The sequence below is a fragment of the Pezoporus occidentalis genome, unplaced genomic scaffold (genome assembly GCF_034315485.1).
Source record: "Pezoporus occidentalis ecotype Australia unplaced genomic scaffold, CSIRO_AGI_Poc_V1 ctg166, whole genome shotgun sequence".
NCBI classification, from domain to species: Eukaryota; Metazoa; Chordata; class Aves; order Psittaciformes; family Psittacidae; genus Pezoporus; species Pezoporus occidentalis.
In genome coordinates this window covers 1,394,080-1,408,083 of record NW_026913488.1, presented here as the reverse complement: position 1 = coordinate 1,408,083, position 14,004 = coordinate 1,394,080, and the positions used below count along the sequence as shown (strand labels likewise).

Genomic DNA, 14,004 nt, shown 5'->3' with positions numbered 1-14,004 from the left:
ATGCATTCAGCAGAAATCCAGTGGTCAGTGCTGGGATTTAAAAAGAAATATCTTTCATGTCATACAGGCAATAGCCACTTTTGGCTATTTTCCAGAATGGCATTCACTTTCTTGACCTATGAGATGACTTTTCTGTTTTTCACTTGGGAGGTTTGATTATAAGAGAATGAGGAAGTTGTGAATACCTTTGATCTCTTTAGTTTTTTCCTGTAGCATATTATAGGTTTGCATCTGTACCAAGAGCTTATTATGTTTGTTGTGATACCCTGCAGGAATGGACTGTGATGGGAAGAGACCCAAACACTTGTGTGTATTCTTATGGATTGCCTGCATGTCTCTAAACTGATATCCAGGTGTTAATACACAACGTGGCATCTGGTTCTTGTTTTCTGAATGGGGCCTGTTGGGAAACATCAAAAACCCAGAAGAGTTGGAGGGAAAGGACATGGAACTTTCCGACACATTATTCAGAGTACACATGGCTTTTCCTACTCCTTTTATTATTTACTGTGGTGCTGGTCAAACAAGGCTGCTCAAAGTACTGCTTCCCTCCCCATGTTCTTAAACAGCTATCTTTTGTTTACAGCTGACATAAATTATTGCCTGTCAAAAATACAAAACTTGATTAGAAACCCCTGGAATTCCTCCTGTTAGCCTCAGTAGGTTTTAGATGAGCACTCTGCAGAACGATATGTGTCCCCTTCTGTCTCTGATTAGTGATCAAGATCTGTCTTCAACAAAGATAATTCACAAAATGAAGCTTTTGGATCTATAATTATCACTCTGTTTGCCATTTCAAAATTAATGACGAAAGGGTAGACATCTCTATCAAAAATTTAGGAGGATCCTTGCAACCTTGCACTCTACCTGCAGGCTCCAGGCCTCTTCATGGCAAACTGCAGTTCCCAATCACAGGGGAGAAACTACAAAAAGCCATCTCAAATAGACCATGCTGTTGCAGGGAGGAGTGGCACAAGAGGAAATGCATTGCTTTTCTGCATGGGGACTACCATACTCACCTTGGATAATGCTGTTGAGTCAGAATCATAGAATCGTAGAATAAACTAGTTTGGAGGATACCTTTTAAGATCATCAAGTCCAATCATTACCCAGCTCTGCCAAGACCACCATTAACCCATGTCACTAAGGGCCCCAACTACACTGTTAGTGAACACTTCCAGGGACAGTAACTCCACCACTGCCCTGGGCAGCCTGTTCCAATGCCCGAGCACCCTTTGTGGAAGGAATTGTTCCAGTGTAAATCTCCCTGGCATTCTCTTTTTTATCACTTGTTACTTGGGAAAAGAGTCTGACCCCGCCTCAGTACAGCCTCCTGTCAGGCAGTTGTAGAGAGTGATAAGGTCCTCAGCCTTCTCTTCTCCAGACGAACCCCCCCAGGTCCCTCAGCCGCTCTTCATCACACTTGTGCTCCAGGCCCTTCACCAGCTCTGTTGCCCTTCTGTGGACCCTCTCAAGCACTTCAATGTCTCTCTTGTAGTGAGGGCACCAGAACTACCCAGTCGGCTAGTATCATCTCTGTAGATGAAGTCTACTTTGGGATGCTTCTGTTGCTGCCTAGACCAAAGGAGAGACAAAGCTGTACAGAAAATAGTCTGATCTTGATGGAGATTTTTCAGCTAATGACAATCCAAGGAGGTAGACTATTGATCTGTTTACTTTATTTGCACTTTGTTTCTCAGATACAGATATTTTCATGTTCTGCCCATAGGGTCCAGTGATTGCCAGTGCCTCCCCACCCACCATCCAGCACAACTGGTTTTGTGCTCTCCTTTTGGTTGTACAGGAACTGACCTTAGTGGAGAACTGGCTGTCTTAAAGGTGGCAGCTCATTCATCACAGCTTTCACAGGCTGTCAGCATTGCATTTAATCTCAGCTGTAATTTTCCAAGGGAGGTTTGCAAAAGCCACAAACAGAATCTTAATGCTATAAAATGCGGTTTGTAGACAGTGAATACTTCCTGTCTGTATGAAGCTTTGCTGCATTCCAACTGCCCTGAACTATCCTGACATGAAAAACTCCCAAATTCAGCCTGAAGTCCCATGGTCCACATACTGCTGTAACTGGTATGTCTTTCCTCTCAACATGTATGTGCTTAAATGGGCCTTCAGAACCATGCACTTTGCAACGAAGATGTCAAGAGACTGTTTTCCTGGTGCTCACATATCATGTCCATGATGTTTCTTTGCCCATTTTATGGACTTTTCTTGCTCTTTTGTTGTACAGCAAACTTCACGCCCTGCTTCTATAAGACCTGATCCAAACTCTGCTGAGACAATCAGAGTTTTTAAAGCTTGGATCAAACTCAGGAAGCTTCTGCCAGCTCTCAAATTTTCATTTTTCATTATCTTCACTGCACCAGTCTTCTACCTTCATTCCCTTCTTAAGCTTTACCTGCAAAGGAACGATCTAAATTGGAATCAATATATCCAGAATTATACTCTGGGAAACAATGCCAGATTCAATCATGGAGAGTTACTCTGAATATGAGATATAAAGCTCTGCTTCCTAGATATATATTCAATAGAATGACTTCGCTGCCTGACCTGTCTGTCCATGTCATGCTGACAGACAGATCATATCTTCTGCTGATACAGACCCATGGAAGCTGCAATTTGTCAGCACGTCACTGAGCTGTGCGGATCTGGGATGGATTTCTGTGATAGAGTTTCTCTTCTGGCAATAAGATGGGAACAAGGTAAATCCCCGGAATTATGTGGGTGTCAGCGACCTCATCAAGGGTTTTATCCCTTGTTTTTCATTCCATAGGTGTCTAGCCTTTTGACTGGATTATGAGTAAAAAGCAAAATGTGTATTTTTCCTCAAGACATTCCTCTATATTTAGAGTTCCTTCAGCATGAAGATTAATTAAATTACCATAGCTATATTTTCATTGGTGCTGGAAGCAGTAATGGTAATTATGACAACATTAGATTTCAGAGAAGCCTGTTTTCAGCCTTGAAGCTGAAACGCTTCAGCTAAACATCCTGAAATTGTTTGTGCCAGGTGTCTTCCACATGCTGAATTAGTTAAGAAAATTTCCCCAAAGCAGTTAATCAGTTCCTTAGGGTAAGATTTAAGAACAATACCATCCTTTGAAACAAGCTATTGCCATTAATAACTTTAATGTTGTCTCCGTAATATGGAAGGAATCCAGAGTCCAAAACCAAACTTTTTGCTGCTTTTTATAGAAATCCAGCCAAGTTACAAGCCTCCAGCCACACAGAGGCTGGGAGGAAGTTTTCCTGCACAATTTATTTCCCCTGAGTATTCTCCACTTCTTACAGCTCTTCGCAGTCTTGTTTCATTACGAAGTGCAGCATGTCTTCCCTGCAGTTGTTCTTCCTTGCAGGTGGAATAAAACAGTTTTGATCCTAAAAAAGACAAAAAATAAAATAAAAAGTTGAATAAAGGAGGAATTACATGGCCATAGACTAGATAGTCACTGAGCAAAAGGAATGGCAATATTTTATATTTGGGTATTGCTGTGCTTGCACCCTAATTGCATTTATGAACTTAAAATTCGTTAACATAAGGATATTTCAATTTATGTGTTTTGTTTTTTTTTTTTCCTTTAGGTAATGAATGTATGAAATCTTCGCTGAAACTGCAGCTCTGTGTAATCATTTGCACAGAACTGCAGTGTCTTTAGCAAAATAAAATAAAAAAAAAATCATCCTTCAACTCAAACAAGGCATAGCAAGGAAAAACTGATTATAAAGTCCAAAATAGACCAAAATAGTCTTCTATCCAGACAATCAATTTTTCAATGGTGCCCAACAGACATTGAATCACACATTTTGCTTACACAGCTGCCCAGAGAAAAACATGGACCATATTGCTACCCTTCTCCTTTTTGCTAAAGGTTGGCAATTATAGCAGTTGTAAAGTAGTAATTTTTCATTGTGTCAGAGAGTACTGTTCAGGATGCCATACAACCTCCCTGCTTACCCTTACAATATTCTTAATTAAGATTATACCTGTAACATAGAGGAATAATCCTAGTAATGTTACAACATTTGTGATTCAATGCAAAGGGTGATGGGGAGGGATTTTGTGGTCTGTGTTACGCAGGTACTTGTTTGGTTCAGATTTATCTCCAGGCTGGAATGAACTGACTTTCTGTTTCATCCCAAGTCCTGTTTATCAGTGTGTCCAGCTTTACAGATAGATGCCAAAAGTGCAGTGAGGTGATGTCACAACTTTAACATAAAGGGCATTTTGCTCATGTTTGTATTTTAACACCAGCGTTTGCTTCCCTAATAAATATAAATGGCACTTTGTATGCATGCCGGTTGGGTGCATGCCGGTTGAAATATGAAAAACAACCAAGATCAGTCTTGTGGTAGTAGAAATTAAGACTTTTCATAGCTGATTTTGCTGATTCTGCTGATTTTGTAGCCTTTCACAAGGCTGTCTAAAAGTAACTTTTTGCCTTTTTGCCCAATGGTTGGAAAGTTACTTGAATAAATCATGATATCCAAATACAAATAAAAAGAAAAGCTGGAATTTCTGATCTAGAATTTGAATATACACCATGCCTGTCATTCATACGGTTCATTCACTTAGTTTGTTGTTCAAATACTGAAAACAAATGATAGTCTATTAGCTGGAAAACTAGCTTAACATTTAGAAGCGCATAGGGTTTGCTCATTGTTTTCCTGCTGACTTGTTACATTACTGGAAGAGCTCTCAAAGTGAAAGAGTACTTGAAGTTGTAGCCAGTGGCAGTCCTTACGGTAAACATTTAATGTCTGTTTGAACCACACATTGGTCAGTATGCTGAACAGCCTTCCATTTAGCAGGTAGGTCAAATGCCAAGAGGTAACCAGTATAGAAATTTTAGGAGGAAGATGCCTGTTTCAAAATCCAAGCAAATTAGAAAAAGATTTACTTTGGTCCCCTCTAGATTGATAATGATTCCACCCCTTACAGTTTGTCAAAATACAGACACATTTCTTCATGTTCTCTGAGAACAGTAAGTACCTGAGGTCACTTAAAGAAGATGAACTGAAAAACAAATAGGCTTTGGATCTTTACAGCCCAGGCATTAGCTCTGTGACAGGATTACAGGCCTACCAAGACCAAAACACTTAAAGGCACTCTCAGAAATTAATGTGACTGAGAAATCTGGAGGTATGAAAGCTGATGTGCTTGAGTCAACTTGCCTTCAGGATTAGGTTAATACTGAATAGGGATTTTCTATGTAAGTCTTTCTGGCCATCTGTTCCAGTCTGTGCAATTAAGGTACCAGCATTATCAAACTACAGGATTACTGCACTAAAAAGAGGAAATACATGGAAAAAAGTGATGCATTAGAATTAGGGGAATAACATACCTGAGCACATGAATACTGTCAATATATTCTGTTCAAACATCTTATGTCATTCTGATCCTTTCGCTCTTGAATCTTCTCTCTTGGAATATTTTTCCTTTAAAATTAAAAGTTTGTGATTTTTAAGATCCAGAAAGTCAGACTATGTCTACTGTAATGTTCTCATGTTGCTTCATGCTCTGTGCATTAGGCAGTACTTATGGACTTTTCTCTCTAGGTCTCGACTGAAGAAGGAATGAGCTTAGCCAGAGAGTACTCCTGCTCCTTTTTCGAGACTTCAGCTGCCCTCCGCTTCTACATCGATGATGTCTTTCATGGACTAGTGAGGGAAATACGAAGGAAAGAGTTCTCACTGGTGGAGAAGAGGATAAGGAGGAAGGATAGTCTGTGGCGGAAACTGAAAGGATCCCTGAAGAAAAAAAAGGGAAGTACAACCTGATGGCAGTTCCCTGTGAGCCACCCATCGGGAGCTGACCACAGTGACCCAGAACAGTTCAAAAAGGCATCATTGACATAGCATCTTCCAAAGTAGGTCCTGGAGCATTTTCCCTTCAGCCTTCATGCAGATGTAGCTCCTTGAAGGCCCAATTCATGGTTGCCTGTGGCTCCTCTGTATTATAAAGTCACTTAGCATACCCTTTCATCTCTTCTCTGCAAAACTGAGTGAAGAAAATGTGGTTTTTTACTTGTGATCCCTGGCTGGTCTTCACATGGTAGGAGTTAAGCTAGTGTACAAGGCAGGACCAGCTTCCACCAGCTCTAGGAGAAGGGGTTGCACTTACTGCCTCCTCTCTACATGCTTTTCACTCTCCCAAAAATTAATAACATTGATTTCAGTGGACTTTTTGAGTATTTAAGGACTTTAAGAGTTGACCTCCAGCTTTGCATTCTAATATAGGTTTAGGGTTAGACTGTGCTCAGCCCATGTCTTTGTGAATGTGTATGTGTAAAGCAGGCCCAGGGGAATGCTAATGGCTTCAGATTTTTGCCCAGTAGATCCCTATGCTCATTGTGTCCTTATCATTTAGCATGAAGGGTTGGCAAGCATAGCACAAGTAACACACACCAGCTGTCCAGAGGCTGCGGGGCTACTGCTCTGTCTCCTCTGCACATTACTCACCAGGACTGGCTAGCAGATGTGAAGATGTCCTGGAGACATGCAGTGCATTAGAACCATAGAATAGTTTGGGTTGGAAGGGACTTTTAAAGGTCATCTGGTCCAAACCTGTGCAGTCAGCAAGGACATCATTAACTAGATCAGGTTGTCAGAGCTCTGTCCAGCCTGACCTTGAATGTTCCCAGGGATGGGCCATCCACTGCCTCTCTGGGCATCCTGTGCCAGTCCCTCACCATTGGACACACTCCTACATCCCACCAGGAGCACAAAAAAGCACTGTCTGATTTTTCTCACAGCCTTTCCTAGAGCAATGCAGCTTTGTCACAGAGTGTAAAAACATTTGCGATGTACCATTCAGCCCTTGACTTACTCGAGAACTCCGTAAGGTCAGTTGCCATCTTTCACAGCCCTTGACCGTCCAAGTGAATCATTTGGTTGATCAGTTGGATAGGTCTTTTAAATATTCCTTTTTTAAAGCTAGCATGAAGTATAGTCTCATTGACCCATTCTCTTCCCAAACTTATTTTACTATTCACTTTATTTATAGATTTTACAATTAAAACATGCATACATTTTGTCAAGAAATAAAGATTGTGATTTCCATGAAACGATACTAGTAATGTCATTTGTACTGGAGTAATAAATGGTATCATTAGAAAAATACATATAAGTAAATGTTATTTTTTCACATATGTCCTGGGTTCAGCAGTAGCAGTCATTTTTCTCCTTCTTGGTAGCTGGTGCAGTGCAGTGTTTTGACTTTTGGCCTGGGAACAGAGCTGATAACAATGATGTTTTGGTTTGGCCAAAGACTTTGTGAGCCTCATGCTCTGCCAGGGAGGAGGGGAAGCCGGGAGGAAGCAGAGACAGGACACCTGACCCAGGCTAGCCAAAGAGGTATTCCATACCACAGCACACCATGCCCAGGATGTAACTGGGAGTTAACCAGAGGGCTGGTAGACTGCAGGGTTGGAGGAGGTATCGGTCAGAGCTTGGTCGGGCTGGGGGGGGTGGCGAGTTATCGGTCGGCTGGTGGTGAGATGTATTCTCTTCCCTTGTTATTCCTTTATCATTGTTATTATTGGTGGTAGCAGCAGTGATTTGCGTTATACCTTAGTTACTAAACTGTTCTTATCTCAACCCGTGGGAGTTGCATTCTTTTCAATTCTCCTCTCCGTCCCTCCGGGAATAGGGGGAGTGCAAGAAGGGGGGGAAGTGAGTGAAAGAGTTGTCTGACTGGGTTTAAACCACGACAACATTTGTTTTTGACTATTTTATGGGGTTTCAGTTATATTTTGGATGATATGGGGGAGCAGTTAATTTGCTTTGCTCTGTTAAGCTTGAGAAGGTTATGGTTTTATGAAGAATTTTGAAGAATTTTGGTTCATTCAAGCCATTCATCTGATGATTTGTTCTCTGCTTTTCCTTCCTTTCAAGAAAAACCTCTAATATGTTTTGACTTGTCAAAAATTCTCCATCAAAAGTACTATTTTGCTGTATATAGTTAGGTAATATGTAGCTATATGCTATGTATTTTATATAATACAATATTGCATACTGTATTGCACACAAACACATTCATGCATTTAAGATGCATTTTCTGCTTCGTGCCTCCAACAGCTGAAGTCTGCATTTATACTATTGCAATTACTATTATTATTTTACCTGTATTGCCACAGAGGCTTTAGGCTGAACATCCTAGAGAAAAAGAGATGTGCTTGTTCAAAGAGTTCATGTGCTAAGTATTGGTGGAGAGACAACAGGAGGCTGCACTGAACCGACGGCAGCTGTGAGACAATAAATAACAATGGGAAACATCTGTGACTGTTCCAGTACTGCACACGGCAAAGGGGGGAATGAAACAGTTGTTCATGTGTAAGAGGCCATAGTAATTACTATCCTGAGAAACCTTGGGGGATGTTCATTGGTCTTTTTCAGGCAGATGCCTAAGCTTTGAGTCAATTGAAAACCATTTAGTATTGCCTATTATGTCATTTAACCCACCCTAATGAGGGACATACTATATCAAGACTGGCTTGGCTTTTAGGGGTACCTTGTTCAAGTCTTGTTTGCAATACAGCAGATGTTGCAGAAGAGGACACAGGCAAAGTCTAAGATTCATCCTTGAATGGATTCATATTTTAAACACGCCCATCCTCTGACATTAAAGTCATCTGGCATGGAGCAACATCTTCCCATACCATTAAGCTCTCTTAGTCTTCACAGCAGGGTTACCACACACTAACTGCTGTTGAAAGTGGTCCCCGGACTATGCTAGGTTCTGCATCATGCGCAGCAACTGATTACAAAAGTGCAGGCCTGCCATGGTCAGAAACAAAGGGATCATTTAAAAAAATTAACAGTATGGGTGACTCCCTTGGTATGTTCAAACTGCTAGTGCAGACACAGATACATAGCCATATTTTTAGATTTACCAAGCCGATGAAATCTCCAGGTTCTGATTTGTGTCTATACTCCGCACCTACATGACACATTTTGAAAGATATTTGGTGCTAGGTTAGTGCCTTCAAGAAGAATGAGGCATCATACCCTCTGTAGGTCTTCTGCTACATCTTCCATGAGCAGTTTCAGGTATCTGAATATGTACTGGACATAGGGCTCTCTCCACTTTGATCATATACAGCTTGATCATGACACCTAGTCATTCATTCCTTCTTTGACTAATGAGGAGGGAGAGGTTCCTCTGCTTGATTATTTGTCCTGTCTGGCTTGTATGGTGTCCTAGTTTCAGCTCGGATAGAGTTAATTTTCTTCCTAGCAGCTGGTGCAATCCTGTGTTCTGGCTTGAGTTTGAGAACAATGCTGGTAACACACTGACGTTTTAGTTGTTGCTCAGTAGCATTTACCCTGGTCAAGGATTTTTCAGTCTCATGCTCTGCCAATGAGTAGGGGCATGGGAAGCAGGGAGGAAACAGAGACAGAACACCTGACCCAAACTAGCCAAAGGGGTATTCCATACCACAGCACATCATGCCCAGTATATAAACTGGGGGGAGTTACCCAGAAGGGACCGACTGCTGCTTGGGAATGAGCTGGATATCGGTCAATACGTGATGAGCTATTGTACTAGTTTGGTTTTTTTTAATATTTTCCTTGGGGTCTATTTGACTCTCTCTCTTGCTCCTTTTAATTACTATTATTATTATTATTATTATTATTATTATTAAATTGACATATGCTAAACACCATCTTTAATAATTGTTGCATCCAATATCTATAGCAGAGAATTGTGTTTTAAATACTTGGCATTGGATCTCATCTCTAAAACACCTGGCCATCCTTTATTTTTAAATTGGAAAAGTCATTCAGATTTATCATCAGCCAATCCTTCAATAATCTGTAATGCTTAACCTCAGTTAATTGAGCAGAGCTGATGGAGGTTATAGTCTGTGAGGATAACGTAAGTCATAACTGCGCAAAAAGCTGGGTGCAGCTGCTTTACTTAATTAATCATTATGATTCCATCGCAGAGTATTGTATTTAGCTGTCAAACCTAACTGACAGAATTAAAAACCAGCAGATCTGTGTCTAAAGACTTTTCCATCTCTAACTAGTCTCTCACCTAATCAAGTCTGGAAGATTTGAGGGAAGAAACTGATCACCTTATTTTGCTGTGTTGCCTATAGTCCATGAAGATGGCAGCTATAACTTACTCCACTGTCAGACTGTGTTGCAGCTGGGCCATAATTCAGTTTCCTCCAGGATTATAATTAAAGACAGCTAATAAATAAAATAATAGAACTTTGAAAATGTATCCATGGTGTTTCTCCCAAATTTATAATATATGGCAGTTAATTACCTTTCTTCCCTGTTATGGCAGATCACATGTTTTATCCAGTTGAAAAGTAATCAGGGGAAGGCTGTAAGTCTAAATGGAATACTACAGTTCTTCAGTTTTCCTTTTTCATGCGTTTTGCATACAGGCTTTAGAACTTAAACTCAGAAAACTAAGGTCATGAACTAAGTTAACAGTCTGATGTTTTCACAAATGGTTGAAAATAATTTCTTTAAACACACAAAAAATGTATCTGCTGAGACTGAATTGTAAGAAGCCATAGCTGGAATGAAAAAGACTCCTAATTTTGTCCATTACATATATTATATACACACAATATATATAAATAACACACATAAAACAATAACATATGTAGTTTCTATATGTTTCCCATTCTTAGCCTAAGTTATTTGAGCCCTCCCTATATCATGACAGATAGAAAAGAACATACTCAACAAGCAAAAGATGGGTTTTTCAACAGTTTAGTGTCTGATAGTGATGATTTGCACCCTATAACTGTGTCAAAATCTTCTCCCAAGGTGAACGTTACTGTCTGAGGGCCAGAGTGTGGTATTTGTGATAAGCAAAATAACTGTCAGTGGGCCTTCTTGTAGAGACAGCAAGTGAAGTTGAAGGTAGCTGCTGCAGCCACCTCCGAAGGAAACACTGTGACCATGAGTTTGACTGTTAAAAATTAAACTGAAAACCATCAATTCATTTTATACAAAACACACAATGTTTACAGTTAGCTACGGGAATGCACCGGTGTTTGCCTGAATTTGTACTAGCAATGGAAAGATGTATGTCTAACATAGACAATTATGTTAATATAATTCAATTAAGTATACTTAGAGTAGTTAGCCATATTTAGACATCCCCCTCAGGGACTCCATTCAAGTGTGCATCATGCACACTGCTTATTGTTTATAACCCTGAAAAAAATCACTGTAAGTTAGCAGTGGAAAGACAAAATTACATAAAGTGACTTTAATACAGTATTGGAATCTCTGTTCTCAGAAAATCGTATGTCAATTGAATAGAATAGTGAGTTGCACCAGTTCTGATCAGCATCCTTTTTAGCACTGCTTCCAGCTTCATCCGTCCCTTCAAGTACTTGGAGCTCCTTAGGATGCCTGCCTGGCGAAATGATTTGTAAAGGGGTTGGCATTGTCTCACAGATGCTGTGAAAGTCACCCCAAGCAGCATTGCCCTGCACCTCTAGCCTGATTTATCACTCCCTGATGCTCCTGGTTCTAAGCCTTCTCAATTTGAGCTCTCCAATTTTTGTTACATCGTGCTGAATTATGAGGCTGTTTTGTGATGAGGACAAATGTCCACTCAAGAGCACCAAACTCATTTCATGATCTGAACTTTCCCCCCAAGAGGTAATAAAGACAAGAACATCCAAAGCCATTGCATCACCTACTGTATATCTTCTGTCAATAGATAATTAATGTGACAATGAGACTTTCCCATTTTCACACTTCGTCATGCATCATTTTTTTACAGTGCTTTTAGACTTAACAACTGTTTCACAACTATACAGCCAAGTGAAAAAGCCATTATTTTTCATGGCAGCAGTTGGAACAGAATTCCAGTTAAATAATGATTTTAGTAGGGTAAAGTAAAGCAAGATTTTTATATTATTAGTATTATTATATTACTTTTATCTGTTTTAAAGAAAACAATACCCTTTTACATTTATGGTTTAAGTATAACTAGTAGAAGAAGAAGGCAGTCTATTTCACACCTACGAAATTCAGTGGACAAAAGTTTTATATTTGTCTGCTCTTGCCTCATTCTGCAAATGATATAGTTTAGAATTCCTGGTCCTGGAAAGAATAAATCTGGATTGAAGTAGTAGATTCAAGTTTTGTTTCGTAAATAGTGGTCTAGACTTCATTCAGCCTCTTCCAGCACCGTAGCCTGACAAAGATTCCTTGGCAGCTCCTTCCGTTAGTTTCTGTGCCATCCCCAAATATCCAGGCTAACCTCTTCATCTAGATAAACTCACTCTTTTTAATTTTTTGTTTCACTTTTTCTATTGCATTACTCTCAACAATGTAAAAGATGCCCCTGGGTGCTTTTCACAAACTAAAAACACTGCATCTTCTGCCTTCTTCATAAATTTAATTGAATGTTCATACTGAGTAGAATGAGTAATATCTTTAACGATAAAGTTTTGCAGAGTCACTCAGTTTTCTGAATAAGAAGCTGACAGTTCCTGCAAATTGACTTTGCCTCCACTGCTAGGCACTGCTGACTAATCACAGATGCCTCCTTATCTAGGACATTGAATGAATAAGCTTGAACAATTAAGTTATTCAGTTGGTTTAAGTGGGCAGCTTTTCTGAAAGCAATGGAAAATCTTCCAGTTGATTCACATCCGTCTCCAAAAAAGAATTACATACTATCGCATGATGATGAATATACTTTATCACACAGAAGAAGATGAGGTTTCTGTCCCTGAAAAATTACGAAAACCATAACCCAAAGTAAAAGACTATTTAAGGAAAACAGAATAAAGACTACTAGTAATGGCAAGGATAGGCATGAAGAAGTGGTAATGAGCAAATGTATGAAAAGCAAGTGAACTTGGAATGTCTTACACCATTCTCACTTTAGATGTGTCTTCATGCCTTCTAGAAAGGGAAAAAGAGCAGATATAATGACAAAAAATATAATATAATATAAAAAAAGCCCAGAGATTTGGTTCAAGTGCACACACCATAGGCATTTGATGGAGGCTATTAAGACAAGACAGGTGATGCTAAGAGCAATAGAAGTTGATGATGGTTCGTTTCACTCTGTGGATGATACAATTTGGTTGGCCTAGAAAATAAATGGAAGAGGTCAGAGTGAACATGCAATGTGTTTTAATGAAGAAAATATGGAAGCACAGAGTGGAAAAATAAAAAGAAACACCATCAAAACTTAGTTAAGTCAATGGGAAGTTTGGATTTTCTTCCCTGCAGAATGGAGCAGGTTTCTAATGAGACTTTGAGGTTAGGTGACTGTGGAATAAGTTGCCCCTTCACTGAAGTTTCTTTGGATGCTTGTGAGAACAAATCTCTCTGTGGTGGCTGCTGGCTCCCTACACTGCGTAGGTTTCAGAAAATAACAGCAGCTGGTTTCAGCTGAACAGTTGGGGAAAAAGTAGGATGTTCAGCTCTGTCGTTTTGGAAGGATAGTAGCAAAACTCTCATTTACATGCCTCAGAACTAACATAAAAGATGGTATGATAGCTCCCTGCTGAAGATTTTAAATGGTACTTCAACTAGGTGGTTTCATCTGGGAGTGCAGCTACCAGTTTGCAACCAGTGCACGCAGATCATTTGCTGCTGGCTTTTTCCCTCCCACTGTTCCGAAAACAGATGTTAGTGAAAAATGTAGGAATCTTTTTCTGCTCTCCTGTTTAGTTAACAAGGTGCTCACCAAATACTCCTAAGTCTTCATCTAGCAAAACTGGATGAAATCCAAGTTATCAGAGAATACGGCAGGGATATCTTTAAGGAGGCAGATGTTCAAAGGCGTACTTTTCAGAGTTCTTTGACCTGTGTGGAGTTGATTACCATGATGTGAGAAGAAGATGAGAAGAAAAAGAGATGAAACCACAAAGCCTATGAGAATATGCTATACCTGCCAACAATAAACTTCAGAAAGACCCAAGTTATAGAAGCTGTAAAATATTTCTGTGATAAAACTTCTGAGCCAGGACAGACCTCCAGGGACTGCTG

At 39.9% G+C, this 14,004-nt stretch overlaps 1 protein-coding gene across 1 annotated transcript in view; it reads left to right on the top strand.

The window, feature by feature from the left end:
- RIT2 (Ras like without CAAX 2) overlaps positions 1–7,079 on the top strand; it is a 145,818-nt gene extending 138,739 nt beyond the window's left edge. The window contains exon 5 of the mRNA XM_062613411.1: positions 5,572–7,079. Within this exon, the coding sequence (XP_062469395.1) occupies positions 5,572–5,793 (222 nt within the window). The 3' untranslated portion in view covers positions 5,794–7,079. The remainder of the gene's footprint in view (positions 1–5,571) is intronic.
- Positions 7,080–14,004: the final 6,925 nt, after the last annotated feature.